The 23,210-nt window shown below is 46.6% G+C and overlaps 1 protein-coding gene and 1 long non-coding RNA gene across 11 annotated transcripts in view; one reads left to right on the top strand and one right to left on the bottom strand.

Moving 5' to 3' along the window:
- MTMR1 (myotubularin related protein 1) overlaps positions 1-17,411 on the bottom strand; it is a 77,222-nt gene extending 59,811 nt beyond the window's left edge. For 5 of the 8 annotated variants that reach the window (XM_070067220.2, XM_017350861.4, XM_070067221.2 and 2 more), the window contains exons 1-2: positions 17,103-17,402; positions 8,789-8,894 (exon numbers count right to left, since the gene is read on the bottom strand). In XM_070067220.2, the coding sequence (XP_069923321.1) occupies positions 8,789-8,894; positions 17,103-17,251 (255 nt within the window). In that variant the 5' untranslated portion in view covers positions 17,252-17,402. Of the gene's footprint in view, positions 1-8,788; positions 8,895-14,400; positions 14,548-17,102 lie in introns of those variants that run through there. The other 3 variants (XM_017350863.4, XM_089323705.1, XM_089323704.1) reach the window with 3 other exon arrangements.
- On the top strand, positions 14,645-16,908 carry LOC149119756 (uncharacterized). 3 transcript variants are annotated; one of them, XR_016227566.1, is made up of 3 exons: positions 14,645-14,812; positions 15,266-15,381; positions 15,685-15,703. It is a non-coding gene; the product is annotated as an uncharacterized LOC149119756 (long non-coding RNA). The 3 variants fall into 3 exon arrangements; XR_016227565.1 differs by having other exon boundaries at positions 14,647-14,812; positions 15,633-16,908; XR_016227564.1 differs by lacking the exon at positions 15,685-15,703 and adding an exon at positions 15,736-15,950 and having other exon boundaries at positions 14,658-14,812.
- Positions 17,412-23,210: the final 5,799 nt, after the last annotated feature.

Here is a 23,210-nt window from a genome sequence, read left to right as displayed (position 1 = left end):
GGAGAGAGAGGGAGAGAGAGGGAGAGAGAGGGAGAGGGAGAGAGAGGGAGAGAGGGAGAGAGGGAGAGAGGGAGAATCTTACATCCGAAGGTTCACTCCCCAATTAGCCACAACGGCCAGAACTGTGCCAATCTGAAGCCAGGAGCCAGGAGCTTCTTCCAGGTCTCCCACACAGGTGCAGGGGCCCAAGTACCTGGGCCATCTTCCATTGCTTTCCCAGGCCATAGCAGAGAGGTGGATCAGAAATGGAGCAGCCAGGACTTGAACTGGTGCCTAAATGGAATGCCGGCACTTTACAGACAGCGAGAGGGACAGAGAGAAAGGTCTTCCACTCACTGGTTCACTCTCCAGGTGGCCGGAGGAGACAGCAGTGATTTCAAGTCAGAGGGCCTGGGGACCACCTAATGTCTGCCTTCTAGGTCTCAATTGCTACACACATAAAATGGGTAGAGTCTAAAGGTTGACTGCCAACCCTGACCAGTTCTGAAACCCTAGGAGCTGGGTTATCTGACTCTTGTACATAATTCTTTTTCAAAAAAATTTGAGAGGCAGAATTACAGATAGAGGGAGGGAGAGAAAGAAGGAGAGAGAGGTCTTCCATCTGCTGGTTCACTCTCCAAATGGCTGCAATGGCTAGAGCTGTGCCAATCCGAAGCCAGGAGCCAGGAGCTTCTTCCAGGTCTCCCACACAGGTGCAGGGGCCCAAGCACTTGGGCCATCTTCCACTGCTTTCCCAGGCCATAGCAGAGAGCTGGATTGGAAGTGGAGCAGCCAGGACTTGAACCGGTGCCCATATGGGATGCCGGCACCACAGGCAGAGGATTAACCTACTGTGCCATGGTGCTGGCCCTACTTCAACACTTTCAAGTAGGGGTAGATGTCCAGGTTCTTCACGCAGCCCCCACTGACAGACACTAAAGAGCAAGAGTTGTAGCTCCTAGCTAGCCCTCCACAGACAGCTCCCTGGCTAGAAGGGGAAAGGGCATCTCACTGCTGCACCCTACATGGTTTCCACTGACACCATAGTGAGGGAGGTAACCTCCTTACTAACAAAAGTTCTGGCTCTCCACTAGGCCTACTTATGCATTCTGAAAGATCATGTTCAAGTTTCTCTTTTCTTAGACTAGTATCCACTTTAAGAAATATTAACCAAGGTGTAGCTAAAGCTCAATGAAGCCTTTCCCATACACTGCCTTTTCCTTCCCTCCAAAGCCCTTCATGAAATTTTTGTTGACTACAGGGAATCGGTAGTCCATTTCCATTACAGCCTGGCATAGTTAGAATCTAGGCTCCCTGGGTGTCTGCTGGTGGGGCAGGCATGGGGCCACTGTTCTTTTCTGTGGTCTGACTGGAGTACGGTGGCTAGCATATAAAGTGTTCTCTCTACTAGGTTGTCCCTGTCTTGGCCCACCAGCTAGACAGAGTAGGCTTTTTCTTAGACTTGTTGGCATTTCTGAGTCAGTGGCTTCTTTAACAATGAGTCAGGGATACATATATGTGGCAATGACAAAACCCAGGAATGCGCCATCACATCATTGCTTGGGTCCTATGATCCCTTGCCAATCTGCTTTCTTCTGTCTACCTTTCAGGGTGCTCTTCTGTTTATTTTACAGACAATGCCCAGAGTTGTTAGTTGTACTTACCGTGAAGAATAAGAGAAAATAGATCTGCTCCATTTTTCCAGACATAGAAGTTCCCGTATTGACATTTTTAAGAGAATTTTTTTTAAAGCATTTCTGCTTTTTTTTTTCTTTTTTTTGACAGGCAGATTTAGACAGTGAGAGAGAGAGAGACAGAGAGAAAGGTCTTCCTTTTCCATTGGTTCACCCCCCAAATGGCCACTACGGCCGGCGCGCTGCGCCAATCTGAAACCAGGAGCCAGGTGCTTCCTCCTGGTCTCCCATGCGGGTACAGGGCCCAAGCACTTGGACCATCCTCCACTGCCTTCCTGGGCCACAGCAGAGAGCTGGACTGGAAGAGGAGCAACTGGGACAGAATCCGGTGCCCCAAACGGGACTAGAACCCAGGGTACCGGCGCCGCAGGCGGAGGATTAGCCTAGTGAGCTGCTGCGCCGGCCGAGAATTCTTTCTTATAAGAACCATGGTAGATGGGGCTGGCGCTGTGGCGTAGCAGGTAAAGCTGCTGCCTGTAGTACCGGAATCCCATATGGGTGCCGGTTTGAGTCCCAGCTGCTCCACTTCCGATCCAGATCTCTGCTGTGGCCTGGGGAAGCAGCAGAAGATGGCCCAAGTCCTTGGGTACCTGCACTCATGTGGGAGACCCAGAAGAAGCTCCTGGCTCTTGGATTCGCATCGGCACAGGTCCAGCCGTTGCAGCCAATTGGGGAATGAACCAGCAGATGAAGACCTCTCTCTCTGCCTCTCCTCTCTCTGTGTAACTCTTTCAAATAAATAAATAAATCTTAAAATAAAAGAACTATGCTATATAAGATAGCACTTGTCTACTAACAGTGATTCTAAGTTGGTGGTTCAGACACATAGCAGGAATTTTGAAAATTAACCAATTATAGGGCAGGCAGGATATACTGTTCAGTTCTCCACACTCCCTCGTGTCTGCCTAGCTCATTAACTAGCCAATGTAGGCATCAAAGTTTGCAACCTGGGGCCAGCACTGTGGTGCAGTGGGTTAACGCCCTGGCCTGAAGCGCCAGCATCCCACATGAGCGCCGGTTCAAGACCCGGCTGCTCCACTTCCGTTCCAGCTCTCTGCTATGGCCTGGGAAAGCAGTACAAGATGGCCCAAGTCCTTGGGCCCTTGCACCCATGTGGGAGACCTGGAAGAAGCTCCTAGCTCCTGGCTTCGGACTGGTGCAGCTCTGGCCGTTGCAGCCAATTAGGGAGTGAACCATTGAATGGAAAAACCTCTCTCTCTCTCTCTATGCCTCTCCTCTCTCTGTGTAACTCTGACTCTCAGATAAATAAATAAATCTTTAAAAATGTTTGCAACCTCTGAATAATAAGTACATCATGAGGCTAGGCTACCAACAATGGATTATACTCATGCATCCTAAAAGATCAGGATCAAGTTCCCCTTTTCATAGAAAAGAAAGAAATATTAACCAAGGTGTAGCTAAAGCTTAACGAAGTCTTTCCCAAACAATACCTTTTCCTTCCCTCCAAAGCCTTTCTTGAAATTTTTGTTGACAATCCAGAATATAATTATTGCACTATTATCTTGTTCAATAATTAAACTTAGTACAGGACCTACTCCATTTTCTTTAGAATGTTCAGAGGAGAGATCTAGTTACTGAGTGTACATGGCTGAGGGAAAGAGAGAGAGAGAGAACAGGGAGGTGATTATGATAATGATAGAGCCAAAGGAAGAATAAGCATCATATTAAAACTAAAGTGTCTTAATTTTTTTTTTTAAAAAAAGGTTTATTTGAAAGGCATAGTGATGGGGGGGAGGGGGAGAGGGAGGAGGAGGGGGAGAAGGAAGAAGGGAAAGAGGGAGAGAAGGAGGGGAAGGAGGGGAAGGGAGGAGGGGGGAGGGGGGAGAGGGGAGGGGGGGAGGGGAGAGGCGAGGGGGGAGAGGGGAGAGGGGAGAGGGAGAGAATGAGAATGAATTTTCCATCTTCTGGTTCATTCCCCAAATGGCCACAACATCCAGATTGGGTTAGGTCAAAGCCAGGAGCTGCATCCTAGACTCCCATGTAGGTGGCAGGGGCTCAAGCACTTGGACCATCTTCTAATGCTTTCCTAGACAGATTAACAGGGAACTGGAAAGGTTGAGAGTCAAACCAGCACCCATATGGTATGCCAGCACTGCAGGCAGCTGGCACCAAGTGTCCTAATTTTCATAAGGCTAGCCAGAATCAAATCATTTGGGAGAAAACATAATTGAAGAATGTTCTAAAAAGAAGGACAAGTAGAGGTTTATAATCTAATTCAAACCCTTTTACCCTTATAGATAAGGAAACTGGACCTCAGATATTATAGGTCAAAAGTTAACCAGTGCTATTTGTACCACTTCATCATGTTCCCTCTTTCTAGTTTACTTTCCAAGCAAACTTTCCAAACAATAGGAGCTGTGATCAAGTGTGTCACTTCTACTAACAGATTCTAAAAACTTTTCAATACAATCTGTAACTGTACTATTTCACCTAAACTATGGAAGATTACATTCACATCTTGTTTTAAAATTTTTGACAAATTCAAGTTTGTTTTTTTTTTAACCATTTGTTGTCAGCATAGTAAAAATGAAAGAAACTGATAGTGGGGAGGGGTGGGCAAGCAAAACAAAAAATGTTATTACAGTTCTAGTAGTCTTAATTATCAGGCTCATCTTCAGGATGAATTGGTATTAAAGCATGCATTTATTAATTCAGTTGACTCATAATTCAACATAATAGCTTCCTACTCTTTCAGTCAGTACAATGTTTGCCAAACTTCTGTCATGCCACATTCCACCTCCGCAAGTTTGCCTTGCTCTATCTGCATACCATCTGTACTAATATTTATCTTCATATTGATGTAAAATTCATCCCCTTAATCAAAAAGGGAGAGAACGATCCAGCATGGGAAGCGGGATACACAGCAGACTCATAGAATGGCAGATGTCCTAAATAGCACTCTGGCCTCAGAATCAGCCCTTAAGGCATTCGGATATGGCTGAAGAGCCCATGAGAGTATTTTAGGCATGGAAAGCCAAGACACTCTGGAAAAAAAAAAAAAAGACCTAAATGAAAGATCTCTGCGAGTGAGAACCCAGTGGAAAGAACGGGGCCATCAAAGGAGGAGGTACCTTTCTCTGAAGGGAGGACAGAACTTGCACTTTGACTATGACCCTGTCGGAATAAGATCGAAGTCAGCGAACTCAAAAAGCTTCCATAGCCTTGGCAGCTCATGACTAGAGCCTAGGGAGATTTCTGACGCCATAAACAAGAGTGTCAAATTGTTAAGTCAACAACAGGAGTCACTGTGTACTTACTTCTCATGTGGGATCTGTCCTTAGTGTGTTGTCCAATGTGAAGTAATGCTATAACTAGTACTGAAACAGTATTTTACACTTTGTGTTTCTGTGTGGGTGCAAACTGATGAAATTCTTACTTAATATATACTAAATCAATCTTCTGTATATAAAGATAATTGAAAATGAATCTTGATGTGAATGGAATGGGAGAGGGAACGGGAGATGGGAGGGGTGCGAGTGAGAGGGAAATTATGGGGGGGGGAGCCATTGTAATCCATAAACTGTACTTTGGAAATTTATATTTACTAAATAAAAAATTTAAAAAAATTCATCCCCTTTTATAATCTGTCTTCTCTATGCAATAACATCTGTTAAATCATCAGCTTTATGTGCTGGCTTTCCTAATATACAATAAAATAATTATATAACTATTAAAATATGTCCATGAATATACTATCTAAATTCATCTTACATGATGCCAGTGATATTCTTACTATACCCTGGGTGATTTGATCCTGGGATGACTGACAACTTATGATATAAGAAAATAAAAGAATTGTTCTCCAAAATCTAACATGAGTTGTTAATCATTTCAATTTGCTAGGAATGTTCCAGAAATACATGGTCCTCTCACCAATTTCAGCAAATACAAAGCTAGGAAGTCAAGGTTTTGAGATTTTATTGTGCATCAGAAATACATGAGGCCCTGGGTTCCTTCTCTCAGAGATTCTGATTCAGTAAATCTGGGATATGGCCTAGGAATCTGCATTTAGGCACCCCAAGGGTCACATTTTTGAAAACCGGTGGGGCCAGTGCTATTGCATAGCAGGTTAAGCCACCGCCTGCAGTGCCTGCATGCCATATGGGTGCTGGTTTGAATCCCATGTACTCCACTTCTGATCTAGCTCCATGTTAATGAGTTTGGGAAAGCAGTGGAAGATGGCCCAAGTGTTTGGGCCCCTGCATCCATGTGGGAAACCCAGAAGAAGCTCCTGGCTCCTGGCTTCAGACCAGTCCAGCTCCAGCCACTGCAGCCATTTGGTGAGTGAACCAGCAGATGGAAGATTCATTCCCCACCCCACCCCCATGTCTCTCTAATTTTGCCTTTCAAATAAAATAAATAAATCTCAAAAAAAAAAAAAAAGAAGAAGAAAAGAAAACCTGCAGACCTCAGAGTGGTGAGCAAAATTTTAAAATCACTCTACTGAGGGCTGGCGCTGTGGCTCACTTGGCTGATCCTCCGTCTGCGGTGCCGGCACCCTGGGTTCTAGTCCCAGTTGCTCCTTTTCCAGTCCAGCTCTCTGCTGTGGCCTGGGAGGGCAGTGGAGGATGGCCCAAGTGCTCAGGTCCCTGCACCCACATAGGAGACCAAGAGGAAGTACCCGGCTCCTGGCTTCAGATCGGCGCAGCGCCGGCCATGGCAGCCACTGGGGGAGTGAACCAACGGAAGGAAGACCTTTCTCTCTGTCTCTCTCTCACTGTCTAACTCTGCCTGGCCGAAAAAAAAAATCACTCTATTGAATAGGACAACTTGGGTTCAAATCACAATTCTAACTCTATGATCACAAACAAGGCACTTAAATGTTCCATGCCTCAGTTTCCTCATATGTTAAATAATGATTATAATAATAGCGACTTTACTGGATTGTATCAATGGACATGTCAAAAGTCATTATAAAATCATAGAGCCTACACATCAGAGGGCTGATGATGATGAAGAAAATTGTGCAACCACTCTCAGCAGCCTACAACTCAAAGACAATCAGCATTTCAAATACGATGTAAGTTATCTACGCCATACAAACATCTGCTCTTGTTTAATTACTGACTTGAGTTTAACCTGCAACAAATTAACTTCCAAATCAACTGTGTGTTTCAATAAGATATTTATGCAATGGATCATTTCAAATATTATCTGCCGATGATTGCAACTTAAATCCTCAAGGAATTCTATCTGGACCTACATTCAACCCCATGGTATGGCTCCCAGGCCAGAGGGCAGAGGGATCTCAAAGGCCCTGCTTGGTTGCCCTGATTTTAAGAACTACTTTGCAAGTAGCACACACAATTATCCTTGTGATTTAGAAATCTTTCAGGCTTTTGTTATTAGAAAACTCTTCCCTTGAAGAAAGCATAAGAACTTCTAAATTACAAATTTAACACTAACTTTGCAGATTTGGCCAGAGGGCAAACAGGGTATCAGAAAACATGCTCATGCTCTGTTGTAATAATTCATCAAAGGTTTTACCTGTGATCTGATGTAGGGACTTAAAATCCAATTTCCTAAACATACAAAAGCCTTATTTTTTCTGAATACCATCTGTTAAACCATTCCAATGTGAGCTCATTGTGCTACACAAAATTTGGTAATAAACTAAAATTTTAAAAACTTAGTTGCTTTGTGTTCAAGTATGGATTCAGGCTGATCTATTAGTAAAGGTTAGAAAACTATTATAGAGTCAACATTCAACCTGTTACAGAATTAACACGATGCAAACAACTAACCATAATAAAAACCTTTTAATCATAATTGGCCATAAAGAAAATCACCCCAAGGCCTGATAGCTATTCTCTGCTAATATGGGTCCTTAAGCCTCTTCTTCAACAGGCAGTTTCCCAGCCAAAGTGGGGGCCATAAGGCAACTGAGACCAGTGGGATTTGCAGCTGCTCAAAGGCAGTATGTCTGCCGAGCCAGGCTTTGCGGACCACAAGTCCCAACTGCTCCTTTGTGAGCAAACATGAAAATCAGCTAGAGGGGGAAAACCATTAAGGAATGTTCTCATACTGTCACTCTTCTAGCTGGGCAGCTTATCCAATTTCTACTAATCCACAGCTATGCCGTCCTCTGGTAGGCAGAATCACTAGCACCTGCTGGCTCACATGAAGCAGGAGGCAGCAATACAGTCAAATCTCAAACACATGGCCTCTTGAGTTGATTTCTGCACTTGTTATGAACTAAAAAGGGACTCAGGCTAAAGGCCCTAAACAAGGAGCAGTTATTAAGAATTATTAGGATTCTGAGAGACTGCTAGCTGATGGTGGTCTGGGATTCCAAACACATTTAGCACACACTTGTAAAAAACCAATCATCTCTTACTAGCAGGCAGAAATGACTATAGTAAACTAAAACCTCAATTCAACTGAACACTATTGAAATGTAAAGGTGGTTTCATTGTACTGCACCTGTTAGCAGCTTATCACCATTAAAACAAAATTAAGCTTTGGCCTTAACAAAGATGGTTTGGTTTGTTAACTGAGTCAATAAGCATTTACTGAGCACCTATATGCTCCAGAATGCTGAAAAACCAGAATCTGTTGGCAAGCTTATCAGACTTCAGAACCAGCATGTAATCCCACTTAAAAAAAAAAAAAGACATTTTTTACTTCGGTAAGCACTAAAGTGAGTCTGTCCATATAGTACTCTTTAAAGACTTTGCAAGGGTATTTTGCATTGTAGTATCATATGTTAACACTAAATACGCACAGGTAATTCCTACATACAAAACAGAATTATAAGCATGGGAAATAGTGTGCAGCAAAACTTTTTTTGAAATTCAGAATAGTAATGAAGAAGATTTAAAGCATTTATTATAACATGGAACCTAATTTTTCAAAGAATGACCATAATCTGAAGACAGCTTTTCCTCTCAGTTATAAAACTTTGACCACATAGACTATATATGAGTAAAATTCCTCCTCTAAATTGCAGCTTTAATAGCAGACAGCCTTTCATCTTTATTCCTAAGCAAATGAAGTTGAGCATCAAGAGGCCAAAGGCTTTTTTGAATTAAAACTGTAAAGCTTCTTGGCTACTCAGAATACTGAAAATGAATTAAACACTTAAAGTTGCTTACCTTGTAATCTCTGGATACATTTTCTGATGTCACTGAACCTGAAATCTGACTAGAAATTGTAGCAGCTATAAGCTGTTTACACCATTCAACATGTGATCCTGTAGGACTAAAAGAAACAGCATGATTAAAAAGTTTTAAAACACAGACTCTTAGTGACAAAAACGAGCACTGAATAGGGATACATGCACACTTCTTTTTTTCAGATGAAACACTGAACTATTTGGTTACCTTTACATTTAATAAAAGAACTGATATACCACCTGACAACCAGGAAGTAAGGTTAGATTCCAGGTGAATTTTTTTTAAAGATTTATGTATTTGAAAGTCAGAGTTACACAGAGAGAGAAGAGAGGCAGGGAGAGAGAGGTTGTCTGTCCACTGGTTCACTCCCCAAATGGCTGCAAGAGTTGGAGCTGGGACAATCCGAAACCAGAAGCCAGAAGCTTATTTCAGGTCGCGCACACAGGTGCAGGGGCCCAAGTATTTGGGCTATCTTCTACTGCTTTCCCAGGCCATAGCAGAGAGCTGGATTGGAAGTGGAGCAGCTGGGACTTGAACCGATGCCCATATGGGATGCCAGTGCTGCAGGTGGCAGGTTTACCCACTACGTCACAGTGCTGGCCCCATCAGATGAATTTTCTTTGTAAAAATTTTATGTAGTTGAGAGAGAGAGAGAAAGAAAAATATGAATATGAGTATCTGTCTTCTGCTGGTTCATTCCTCAAATGCCTGCAACGGCTGAGGCTGGGCCAGGCCAAAGGAAGGAGCAGGGAACTCAATCCTTATCTCCTATGTGGGAGGCAGGGATCCAGTTACTTGATCTATCACCTGCTTCCTCCCAGGATGCTCATTAACAGGAAACTGGATTGGAAATGGAGTTGCCAGAACTGGAACCAGGCTCTCCGATATGGGACACAGGTGTACCATATAGTGGCTTAACCACTGCACCACCAGCTTCCATGTTAATTTTAAGTGAGTCAAACCAATTTTTCTTCAAAAGAATTTTAAGATTCTAGGTGTAACATAGTATAGCATGCTCTTCTCTATCATTCAATAGATATCATTTAATCTTTATTTCATTACAATTATAAGGAAGATATACTTATAATGTATACAGAAAATTAATTCTAAAGTGAAATACGTACTATACTACATATGCTTTACAATCAGTTTCACGATGGCAACTCTAAGTATGGAGAACAATGTACTTGTAAGCGAACCAAAGTGGCTCTTAATGGAGAAAAGACGTGATTTTCTAAGGCGGACTAGAAAAATGCTGTTCTGTGTGTATTAACGATGCTACTTTACATTTCTGCAGGGGCTTTGGCAATTTATCAAAGGTTCTTCTGCTTGTAATCAGAGCCTCACAAATATGGTATGACAAGGAGGTTGAAAAGGGACGGGCCAGTTACCTTGCTTTTCAGATCAGAGGTGTAGAGGTGACATGGACTGTTAGAAAGCGGTTGTCCATCCAGGACATGGCACAACTAATGGTGACCAACCCACTGAGCTGAAGCCAGCACTGCAGATGCCAGCCACCGCTTTATACAAAAACATGACAATGCAAAGATGACAGCATCTTCCCCTTAGCAGTGCTCTAATGTATTCCAAGCATTTCTACACAAGTAGCCTTACTAGCCTCACAGTGACCCATTTTACAGATGAGAAAACTGAGGCTCCAGTTTTGTCCGAGGTCATATAACTGTTAAGTGGCTGGACTGTGATCACCTTATAAACAAACTAGACAGAGAATTAAAATCCCCCCCCTCAAAAGCCAGGCTGTCTCATGATTTGTCAAAACACTTAAGAAGTCAAGCAAGAGGACAAAAGATGTTTATGAAAGTTTACCTTGCTAATTGAAAATGAAACTCGATGAAGGGCAGATGGGAGAGGGAGTGGGAGAGGGAGTGGGAGAGGGGAGGGCCACGGAGGGAGGGAGGTTGGGGGGGAAGCCACAACAATACAAAAGTTGCACTTTGTAAATTCACATTTATTAAATAAAAAAACTATATAACAAACAAAAAAAAGAAAAAGGGAAAAAAAGAACTTAATACTTTACCCTTTTAGTATTTTTTATGTTCTACTTAAAACTATTGGTTGAACCCTGTAATTAATACACAATTACTCTTAGGTGTTTAATTAATGCTATAACTAGTACTCAAATAGTATTTTACACTTTGTGTTTCTGTGTGGGTGCAAACTGTTGAAATCTTTACTTAATATATGCTAAATTGATCTTCTGAATATAAATATAATTGAAAATTAATCTTGATGTGAATGGAAGGGGAGAGGGAGTGGGAGAGGGGAGTGTTGTGGGTGGGAGGGAAGTTATGCGGGGGGAAGCTATTGTAATCCATAAGCTGTACTTTGGAAATTTATGTTCATTAAATAAAATAAAATAAAAAAAAGTTTACCTTGCAAGTAGCTTTCGCTGTAAAGAATGTTTCAGATCCTTAAAATCTCAGATGACTAACTAAAGCAACACTCACGTATCTGAAGGCTACAAACACCCAGACTTCCCAGACAACATGTCAAATAACCTACAGTAAAATAAAGAAACTGATGGTCTGTACTATCCATCTACATTGCAGTCTCTGATGAAGACACTCCAGTGGTTATCTGTGTATCTGAAAGTCTGAGTGAAAACACTGGCAGAGTGGGCAGAGGACATTCCTCCCTTGGAGCCCCTCCTGACTATAGCAACAGGAGGTTTCTGACTTAAATAAATCTTGCTTTGCTCACTGTCCTGTCCATGTGGAAATTCTTCTATGTGAAACACAGACCGAAATGGCCTTCATCCTTCCAGTAACAACAGTAAGTCATTTACTTTCTACTTGTCCTGTTCATTCTAACTTTTAAAATTCTTTCCTATGTCCTAGCATTTTGACTTAGCAAGTTAAGCCACTGCCTGCAGTGCCACCATCCCATAAGGACACCGGTTCCAGTCCTAGCTGCTCCACTCCTGATCCACCTCCCTGCTATTGTGCCTGAGAAAGCAGTGGAGGATGGTCCAAGTGCTTGGGCCCCTGCACACATATGGGAGACTTTGGTCTGGTCCAGCCCTGGCTGTTGCAGCCATTTGGGGAGTGAATCAGCAGATGAAATATCTCTCGACCTCTCTCTCTCTGTCTCTCTCTCTCTCTCTGAGAGAGAGAGAGAGAGACAGAGAGAAAGAAAGAAAAATATGAATATGAGTATCTCTGCGTTTCAAATAAAGTAAATCTTTACAATTTTTTTAAATAAATAAATTTCCTTCCTACCTTCAAAAGGGGGCGGGGGCAGAAGCTCCTATGATGCCAGAAATCCATTGATCACATTTCTAACCGTATCCTACCTTTCTTGTCATAATTTTGTGTGTGTGTGTCTGTACTCATTCTAACTGTAAATACAGGAAGAAAATCTTTAGAAACCCAACTGGTGACCATGAGTGACCTGCATTACCTTCCCCCTTCTGATAGGGACACTTCTTTTTACTTTGAGGAACTGCCCAACCCAACTTCATATAATTCAGTGGACAAGTAGACAGAAGAGGGCTGGCTACCTTCCTTCTCCCTCCCCTACTTAAAGGTGAGTCACCCAGGCCTGGGCAATCCCAGGCTCCTCTTGGACCAGGGGCTGTATGGATCTGCCCCAGAACTGCTGAAGGCCACGCCCCACCACACCACTCCAAACCCTATCTCCCCATCCACCATGAGGAAATCTCTGAGCTAGAAAGCCCAACAAGAAAACCAAGTTATGAGGAGTCTCTACAACACTATTCACAACTCTGGATCTCATTATACTCATGACTGCCACTCCTCGTCTGGAGCAATTATGTAAGCCAAGTTAACTCATTTTGGCTTAAGCTAGATTGAGTTGTGGTTTTTGTCACCTGCAACTAGAAGTGTCCTGGCCAATGCAATTACAAACAATGGGATATAGTGGGCTCGCAGGCAGGAGGCCTGGACTCCAGTCCTACTGCTGTCACCTGCTACCTCCATGACCTTGAGCAAGCCACATGCTCTCAGGGACTGTAGCTCCATCATCATTAAGAGAAGCACAACATTCAGAAGAGAACTGAGGGCCCACAGCTAGGCCTGTAGAGCCAGGTTCCACTTGAGGGGCCTTTCTTCAAAGACAACTGTGAACAGAACTTGTCCAGAGCACAGAACTGAGAAGGGAGGCCAGGTCTCCTCTTCCGCTCTCTCTCCTTTTTAGTCCCTGCAGACACACTCCACACACTGGCATCAAACAGCAGTTGTAGGCTGGAGGCTCCCAGCTCTGTTTCTCCAACAGGACCCTTTCTGATCTCAAGGCTGGCACTCCTACAGACAAGACTCTCTACTAGTCTGGTCCCCAGTCCCTGCCAAGTCACCCTGTCTAAACTGGCAGGGGCCGTTCAGCCCCCAAATATACTGCCTCCTGTGTTTCTTAACTCAGCACAAGGCGCAGCCAGTTACTCCGACCCCTCAGCCAGAAATCCAGGGTTCACCCTCTTATTCCCCAGTGCTTCAGCCTCACAGCTAAATGCTCCCCAGGCTGTGTCACTCTTACCAGCCAAGCATCTTGAAAATCCACTCTTAACGTTCTTCTGGGCTCTCCGCCCATCTCATGAATTTAAGTCCTGTCTACATGCAAATAACTCTCCAGTTCAGGTCTCTAGCCCAGATGTCACCCCAAAGTCCATGCACATCCGCACCAAGTGCCTCTCCAGACAACACATTTAATTGGCATCTCATAATTCATATGTCCAGAGCTGAGAGCCTATCTCCTAACCCTGCTCCAGATGGTTCTCAGCCTAAGGAACACAATTTTTCCACAAGCTATACAACTTGATATCCTCTTTGATTCTCCACTCATATCCAATGACCAAGTTTCAGCGAACACTACTGGCTGCACCCTTCAGATCTGCTTTGGATTCTATCTAGAATCTGACTACTTCTCCCCTCCTCCATTCCATCACTCTGGGCTAGGCCACCATCCTCTCACCTGGCCTACTACAATGGTCTCCTACTGGACAGTCAATTTGCTCCAACTCCTTACCTTTAAGTCTAATGTCCACACAGCACCCAGAGACCCCACTGAAATATATACCAGATTATGTCACCCCTCTGAACCAAAGTCCCGAATGGTTTACCATGGCAACCAAGGCGCTCCACCAGCTGCCCCGTGACCTTATCCTTTCTCCATAATTCCCCACTTGCTTGTGGCACCTAGAATCCTTGCTGATACTTGCAGTTTTGTACACTTTCCCACTCCAAAGCCTTTGCATAGGATGCTACCACCCAAACCATGTTGATGGCTGGACCCTTCACTTCTTTGGGGGCACTGCTCAAATATCACCTTTCTCAGCCTTTTCCCGATCATCCTAGTCGAAATTCCAACCAAAGTACATATCCCCGACACTTCTTGTCCCCCTCTCAACTTAGAATCTTTTTCCTTAACACTTACCATCATCTAACAGGAAACCTATTTTACCTTTTTTTGGCTTTCTCTCACCAAACATATACTTCCTAAGGGCAGGGATTTGTGTTTATTCCCTGCTGTATCCTCAGGCCCAATACAATGCCTGACACAGAGTAGGCACTCATATTTGCAGAATAACTGCATGATCAAGCACTTTCAAAACCTACCAACTAGACTCTCCACCTTCAGTCCATCTGCCACACTATGCAGAGCAATCATTCTGGAAGTCATATGAGATCCCACAGTTTCCCTGGCTGAAAGCCTTCTGTAGTCCCCACAGATAAAACGACCGTGTAATTTCTCATCCAAACCAAGGCACAACTGAGTGTTGAAGGAAGAGGTTGTTAACAATTACACTGACCAGGAGTGAGCATTTAGCCCAACAGTTAAGATGCCTGTGTTCCACACTGGCATCACCTGGGTTTGCTGCCTCGCTCCAAGGTGATTACAGCTTGCTGCCAATGAAGACCCTGAGAAGCAGCAAGGAAGGCTCACGTAATTCGCTTCCTGCCACCATGGGAGACCTAGATTGCATTCTCAGCTCCTGGCTCCACCCCGGCCCAGCATCGGCTGTTGCAGGTATTTGGGAAGTAAACCAGCGGATGGGAAAACTCTCTGGCTAACTACCTATCTCTTTCTTAAATAATTTGTTTAAAGATTTATTTAATTGAAAGGCAGAGTTACAGAGAAAGAGGGAGGGAGAGAGAAGAGAGATACTGAGATCTTCCACGTGGTGGTTCACTTCCCAAATGGCTGCAATGGCTGGGTCTGGGACAGGCCAAATCCAGGAGTCTGGAACTCTGCCTGGGTCTTACACATGGGTGGCAGGGGGTTCATGTACTTGAGCCACCTTCCACAGCTTTCTGACATGCATTAGCAGGGAGCTGTATGTGGAGTGGAACAGCGGGCACTTGAACCAGCACCCATATGGGACGCTGGTATGGCAGGCGGTGGCTTAACCCACTGTGCCACGGCGTAGGCCTCCCATCTCAAATACATTTTTTAAATGTTTTAGTTACACTGTTCCAACAGGTAAACCAGGAACATCCTCGCCAAAACAGGCCAAGGGCCCACCTCACTCATGGCTAAAGTGCTTATTAAAACTGCAGAATTCCAGCTCTTCTCCTAGTATCTGGACTAGTTGTAAGGTAAGGCCCAAGAATCCACATTTGCACTCCAATGCAGATGATGCAGGATCACACTCTAAGAAGCATCACCTGTTAACTGCAGAAGGCCACAATGCCTTAGGCAGGCTCTTTCCCCAGGTAACAGGCCTTCTCTCCTGCCAGTTCCTAACAGTATGTCTTTGCTGCATGACCAAATGCCCCACTGCAAGTGGCCCAAAAGCTCCCCTTCACCTCATCCCCTGGCTAATTTCTATTCATCCTTCACCATTCAGTTCAAATGTCAGTTTCCCCAGAAGAACCTCACTTACTGCCTGTACTATGCAGCCTCCCGCCACCACCAGATAAAGCAAGCACCCTACCCCTGGGTACCCACAGGGCAGTGGATCACTATCGACGCTGTGGAACTTCTGAAAAATACCCTGAACTCCCCAAGTCAGAAGCCTTCAGACCGGCGCCTGGACACCTGCAATCCTTAACATCGCTGAAGGAAACCAGAACACGAGGCGTATTTGGAGGTGCCGTATTCTAATTGCCCGCAGCTCCTTCAAAGCTTCCCATGTATCCCCTCATCTTGTGAACTTCTGTGTTCACCTCGAGCCTAGCGCTTCACACGATTTCAACTGCTAGTTGGCTTGTATTCTCAAACAGCTGCTAAGCCAAAGAACAAAACCATCTTGAATTCTGAGTGACCAAACGCTCATACACTACCGCAGATGTGCAGACAGTCCAACGTGTTGTCTTAGCTGTGATTATTTTCAGTGAAGCTGATCACTTGAGTGATTAATCTGGTAAAATGCATGGTAATGACACTGGGGTAGGGACAAGATGAGAGAGTGTTTCTTGTTGGTCTTGTGCTTTTGGAAACTCCCAAATATTGCGCACACCCGTATGAGTAAGCCAGGCAGGAACGAACATCTGCAACTGCCCGTACGGCTACATTCCAACAGTGTCTGTGGTCTAAGTGTGCTCTCCTGCCAGGGAAGGTGCCAAGACATGGGAAAGCTGGATGGAGCAGGTTACGGGCTGAACCACGCCTTGTCTCTGAGGATGGGTGACCCTTCCCAGTGGACAGGGCCGGATTTTCCTTCCTATTTCTCTCGTTTCACAGAAGCCTTAAGCCTCTCTGTTCATGGAAGCAACAATCCGGTTCTTTCGAAGTAGGAAGAACTGAAAGTAAACGATTCTGTGCTCTGGTCTCCCAAGCAGTTTGGAAGTTTGCCATGCCAGCTTTTTAAATCAGGGTCCCGACCCGAGTCCCCACTCTCGACTGAAGCATCCGAAGACTCTAAGCAGTAGCAGCGGAATTTGGGTTTTTAAACCGCACGCGACAGGGGGACCTAGGAGCACCACAACCCGACTGAAACTTGCCCTCAAAAAATTCATGGTCAGGGCGAGGGCAGCCACAGAGGTCCTCAAGCAGCATAGGAGGTGGTGCGGGAAGTGATCTGCCGGCTCCGAAGCCCCACCGGGAGGTCGGCGAGCTCGGCCCCCGAGGCGGAAGTGAGCCAGGTGCGCGGCTCGGGCGGATCCGAAGGCGACAGCCTTGGGATGGGGATGGGAGGGTGGGAGTCCTCCGGAGGGTGAAGAGGGGGCAGGAGAGGGGTCGCTCAGCCCAGCTCCCGCCTCCGCCCCGCCCCTGCCCGCCCAGCCCCGCTCGCAGCGCTGGGAAGGGGCGGCCGGGCCTCGCGCGGGGCCCTCGGCGTCAGGACGCAGGAGGCCGTGAACGCCCCGGTTCCGCTTACCTGTCCAGAGTCTCCACGCTGGGCTGCCGTGAGCCGGCAGTGGCGCCCCCCGCTGCCCGAGGGGGCCTCCTGCCGCCCACCGGCCCCGGGCCCGGGCCCCCGCCGCCCTCGCAGCCCGCCGCGGCCGCGGCCGCCGCCGGCCTGTCCATGGCGCGCCGGGCCGCGGCCGAGCCCCCTCTGCCGCTCGGGGAAGCCGCAGTCGGGAGGGGAGCGGCGGCCGGGAAGGTTCTGCCACGCGCCTCCCTCCACAGCGCCCGGCCGCCTACCCACCCGCTTCAGGCGGCCGCCGCCATTAACTGTCACCTGGCGGCCCCGCGTTACCCACAAGGCCCCGCGCGCGGGGGTCGGAAGGGGGTGCTCGGAGGCGGGTAGGGAGGCGCGCGGCGTGGCGCGGCGCCGGCTTCCCCACCTCCCTCCCAGGCTCCACCTGGCGCCCGTCCCCGGGAGGCCGAGACGTGGGGGCTAGGACGTGCTGCTCCAGCGACCTGGGCAACGAATTGTGCTTAACGTACTTTTTGCTGTGTAAGTCAAATCAGGTTGGCTATAACGATATAGGATGTAAAAAAAAGGGGGGACTCCAGGATTAATTTTTTTTTCTTTTCAATTTTACCTCCAGAAAAGTTTCTGGTTGGGGACAGCGCAGGTTTCTTTGCCGCCCTTGGTCGTGAAGCAGGAGCCATTTCATACATTTTTAGCAGTTCCTGCCCCACTCCATTTTTCCCTCCACTGCCACCTCACCCTCCCCCCCCCCACACACACACAAACCCAACTCCGTGCCATCTGTAGGGCGACCAAGTGTCTGATGCCGCCCTCGGAACTTCCGTCCTTGGTTTGTGTTAAAAGTAACATTTAATTTCTGTTGATTAAAAATCACCACTGTGAAAACCAAGCCAATAGCTGATGATTAAGACATTGAGGACATTTGTTTCTTGGGATGATTTATTTCCCTTCTCATGTTGCGTGCGTTCAAATATCCAGCAGATCAGCTGCTCTCAGCTCACGCCCGATTTCCTTGGTAATGTAATGGGTGTGGGAATCATGACTAAGCCCCTTAGCCGGTGATTGCTCTGGGTGTGGACAAGAGACCCATGACCCAGACTTGCCTAAGGACACCTAAAGGTCACTTCGTGATAATAGGCAGACCGACAGAGCAATCCCACTTAAAACCTTCACAGTGAACATTGAGGTGGTGATGCCCAGACCCTTGGAAGACACCCAAGAGGGCACAATCCTAGCGTGAAAGGGTGACAGAGTTAGGAGGATTGGGAGGAAGGGACAGTCTCCAGACTCACTAGCAAAGCAACCCCTGCAGGCTTCTGGTTTTCCAACATTATTAAATAGTTAACCCACTGTTACGGACTGAACGTGTGTGTGTCCTTCCTCCCCCCACCCCCTTCATATATTGAAGTTCTAATTCCCAGTGTGTTGGCACGTGGAGATGGGGCATTTGGGAGATAATTAGTCAGGAGGCCAGGGCCCTGGGCTGATTGGCGTCAGTGCACTTAAAAGACGAGACCCAGAGAATCTGATCTTGCTGCCAAGCAAAGGCCATGTGGGGACACACTGAGAAGGTGACCGTTTGCCCTGACCAGAAACTAAACCCTGGTAGAACCTTGATCTTAAACTTTCTAGCTCCTGAGCTGTGAGAAAACACATTTCTGTTGTTTAAGCCACCCCGTGTGTGCCGTATTGATGCTGAGACACCCAGTTGTATCGGGTGTTTTGTTACAAGTAGCTGCAAGCTTCCTAGATGCCCTGAGATTTGTCGGAAAGAAAACACTGCAATTTTAAACATATTTCAAGTATCATGTTCTTCAAGTAGGCTTGGGCCAATCGGGAATTCACTGTAACACTATCATACTTTTAGTAGTTACGCTCAGGACTTGGGAGACAGAGATGAATCTGGCATATCCTTGACTAAGATGTTGACAGTTGGAGCCGGTGCTGTGGCATAGTGGGTAAGCCACCACCTGCAGTGCCAGCATCCCATGTGGGCACCAGTTCGAGACCTGGCTGCTCCACTTCCGAGCCAGCTCTCTGCTATGGCCTGGGAAAGCAGTAGAAGATGGCCCAAGTCCTTGGGTCCCTGCACCCGTGTGGGAGACCTAGAAGAAGCTCCTGACTCCTGGCTTCGGATCAGCATAGCTCCAGCTGTTGTGGTCAATTGGGGAGTGAACCAACAGATGAAAGACTAATCCCCACCCCCACCCCACCTCTCCTCTCTGTGTAACTCTGACTTTCAAATAAATAAATAAATCTAAAAAAAAAAAAAAAGATTTTGAGAGCCAAGTGAAGGAAAAAGACAAACTAGGGCAGGTGTTGTAGTGCAGTGAGTTAAGCCACCATTTGGGACACCTGTATCCCATGTGGGAGTGCCAGTTGAAATCTCAGCTCCTCCACTTCTCACCCAGCTTCCTGTTAATGTGCCTGGGATGAAAACAGGTGATGGCCCAAGTACTTGGGCCCCCTGACATCCACATGGAAGACCAGGGTGGTGTTCCTGACTGGTAGCTTCAACATGGCTTACCCAACCAGTAAATGGAAGATTCTCTCAGTCTCTCTCTCTCTCTCTCTCCTCTCTCCCTCTCTCTCACTGTCACTCTGCCTTTCAACTGAATATTTTTTAAAAAGAAAGACACATTGACAGTGACATCAGCAGTTAGTAAGTATAATCTCAGGGGCTGTGGAAACAAGTATCCCAATCAGTGGGAAAAAAGCCTTCCTAGGAAAGGTGACAAGAAGATGAATCTAAAAGGATGACTAAGTCTGTGATCCAGTGAGAGTCGTCATGACAGGCAGAAGAACAGTTATGGACAAGGTGTGAGTATGTTAAATGGCTTATTATATGCAAGGGAGCCTCAAGCCATGGAATGTTGCTACGCATAAAGTCAGAAAAGACGAGTGCGAGCGTCATCTGGAGGGTCTGGAATGCTAGGCTAAGAAGTCTGGGCTTTGTTCCGGTTCCGTAGCTCGGCGGCCGTCAGATGTCAGTGCGCAGGGATCCCCTCCAACCTGCATTTTCAGCAGACACTCCAGATGTGTCTGATACCTGGAGACATACTACTCTGTCATCCTCCTGTGGTACGTTGTGCTTTCAAAGACAGCTGTGATAATCGTCCTCATCCCACATGCTTTTTTACAAGGTGAACTTGCTACTCACACATCAAGAGGGAGAGTCTGTTTCTCTCCCCTTGCATGTGGATTGGCCTTGTGGTCTCTTTGACCGATACAACCTAACAGAGCTGTGTAATTTCCAAATGTAGTCGTGATGGGATTTACAACTTCTACTTTGGCTTCTGGGAATCCTCTTTCTTGGAGCTCAGCTACCATGCTATGCGGAAGTCCAAGCAGCCACATGGAGAGGCCCATGTGGAAGGGAACCCAACTACCTGCAATAACCCCAGTCGAGTTCCCCAGCCAGCATGGCCCGCAGCTGCCAGTCATGTAAGGCCATTGCGGGCCTTCCAGCCATCCCAGGAGCCAGTCAACACCGTGTGAAGCTGGAGAAATCCTTCAGTAGACCTATTTTATTTTTAAAAAATATTAAATTGTGGTTGTTAGCCACTAGTATTTTTTTTCTTTTGTGCAGTAATAGAGTACCCAAGCATTGCTCTTGATGTCTGGCCCAGAGAAGGAATTCCCCACCCACTGAGATCCCTTCCCTACTTAGCTGGGAACCCACGCACGAATCATAGCCACCCTCTAAGGAGGGTACGTCGCAGTATTAGATCAGAAGCTGCTATGGGTCTGAGATTTTACCCTACTGACACACTAGAAATGTGGACATCCTGACAGAAAACGTGGTCTCTGGGTCAGAAACAAAGATGACTTATTCACAGCCCAAGCAGTAGCCAGAGCAATATCTTGGGTCTTCACGCCAACTTTCACCTCTACAGGATGACCCGCTCTTTTGCAATACACTTTGTCACTCCCACATCAACAGATGGTATCTATTTCTCCTCCTCTTGAATGCAGGCTGGCCCCATAACCTCTTTTGACCCACAGATACCCATATGGTACCTGCACATGCAGTGAGGTACATCAGGAGAGGAACTCCATAATTTAGGAAACTCTATTGTATCAGGCTGCTAACAACCTGCCCATTCTGCCTTCCCATGAGAGTAACTGCTCATTACCTTGGAGTGTAAGAAAGTCTCCCCTGGAGAGAAGGAGAGCTCTTTACCTTTATGCCTCCAGACAGGCACTGGGGAGGGAGACATCTCTAAGCTGCACTGTGTTGGAACGTCCTGTCTTAACTAGGCTGTCAGTACATTTGTTCAGAGGACCTTGATGGTGCAGAAACCTGAGACAGTCCTGGAGAACTGTCTCCCAGCACACACAGGCCCCACCACCCTTCTGTCCTGCCAAACCCACAGCTGTTGGGCTGACTATCCTGCATGACCAGGAATCTAGTGCCTGGTGCTCAGATGCCCACCTGAGCTGGAGTCGAAATGTGGGAGGCAAGGGCATGAGGGACTCTTCAGGCCCACGCTGCGGCTCACTGGGGGAGATCCAGGGCCTCCCTTGTCCTCACAGCTGCAATCGGTGGCCGCTGTTGGGAAGGTGGAGGCTTTCATGAGGGTGTGAATGTGCAGTTTACGGGAGTCGGCAGATGTGGAAGAATGACGCAGGGCACCCATTGGTACACAGACTCGTTAGTTTCCCCATGGAGAATCTGAGGATTTAGTAGCTTGGTGGGGGAGTACTGAGAATCCACGTTGTATGAGATACCTGGAGTGATTCTTGGAGAGGTGTGAACAGCTCATCTTTTCACTTTGTAAAGATAACTGGCGTGGCGTGGTGGAACACGGATTGAAGAGGGCAAGAGAGGCTGTGGGAAGATCAGTTAGAAAGTTGTTGCAATCTGAGGAAGAGCTGATGAGTGAAGGCCAGGCCTGGGACAGGACTCAGTGACGCTGGGATGGGCCCAGGCTGGCGCTGAGGTTTCCGGCTTGGGTGGCTGCGATATCAGTCCCTGAGATAAGGAACGCAGGGTGACAAGCAGGGGGCAGAGGTGGCTGTTGTGGGCATTTGGGAGTGAACCAGCAAAAGAAGACGTATGTGTGTGTCTGTCTGTCTGTGTCTCTCTCTGGCACTCTGCCTTTCAAATAAAAATGAATAAATAAAATTAAATTTTTTTAAAATTTTTGCTCATTAGAAATCATCCAGCATATGATACTCTGTTATGGCAGCACAAAACAGACTAATAAGCTTATTTAAAAATGGTCTCATAGAGTCTCTCAGGCATGGAAAGCCAAGACACAGTGACAAAAACGACCTGAATGAAAGATCTCGGTGAGTGAGATCCCAGCAGAAAGAACGGGCCATCAAAGAAGCAGGTGCCTTTCTCTGAAGGGAGGAGAGAACCTCCACTGTGATATGGCCTTGACTAAATAAGTTCAGAGTTGGTGAACTCAAGAGGCTTCCATAGCCTAGACAGCTCATGGCAAGAGCCTCGGGTGATTACTGACATCATAAATAAGAGTGTCGGCCGGCGCCATGGCTCACTAGGCTAATCCTCCGCCTTGTGGCGCCTGCACACCAGGTTCTAGTCCCGGTCGGGGCACCGGATTCTGTCCCGGTTGCCCCTCTTCCAGGCCAGCTCTCTGCTGTGGCCAGGGAGTGCAGTGGAGGATGGCCCAGGTGCTTGGGCCCTGCACCCCATGGGAGACCAGGAGAAGCCTCCTGCCTTCGGATCAGCGCGGTGCGCCGGCAGCGGCAGCCATTGGAGGGTGAACCAATGGCAAAGGAAGACCTTTCTCTCTGTCTCTCTCTCTCACTGTCCACTCTGCCTGTCAAAAAATAAAAAATAAATAAAAAATAAATAAGAGTGTCAATTGTTAAATCAACAATGGGAGTCACTGTGTACCTGCTCCCCATGTAGGATCTCTGTCCTTAATGTGTTGTACTATGTGAATTAATGGTAAAACTACTAGTGGAACAGTACTCTATATCTTGTGCAGTTGTGTGGGTGCAGTCTGTTGAAATCTTTGCTTAGTATATACTAAGTAGATCTTCTGTATATAAAGATAATTGAAAATGAATCTTGATGAAGAGTGGGATGGGAGAGGGAGTGGGAGATGGGATGGCTGTGGGTGGGACGGAGGT

Source organism: Oryctolagus cuniculus, chromosome X (genome assembly GCF_051225735.1).
Source record: "Oryctolagus cuniculus isolate XC-2025 breed Fujian yellow rabbit chromosome X, ASM5122573v1, whole genome shotgun sequence".
NCBI classification, from domain to species: domain Eukaryota; kingdom Metazoa; phylum Chordata; class Mammalia; order Lagomorpha; family Leporidae; genus Oryctolagus; species Oryctolagus cuniculus.
Note: the sequence above shows the minus strand (reverse complement) of the source record. Positions and strands in the feature narration are given on the sequence as shown.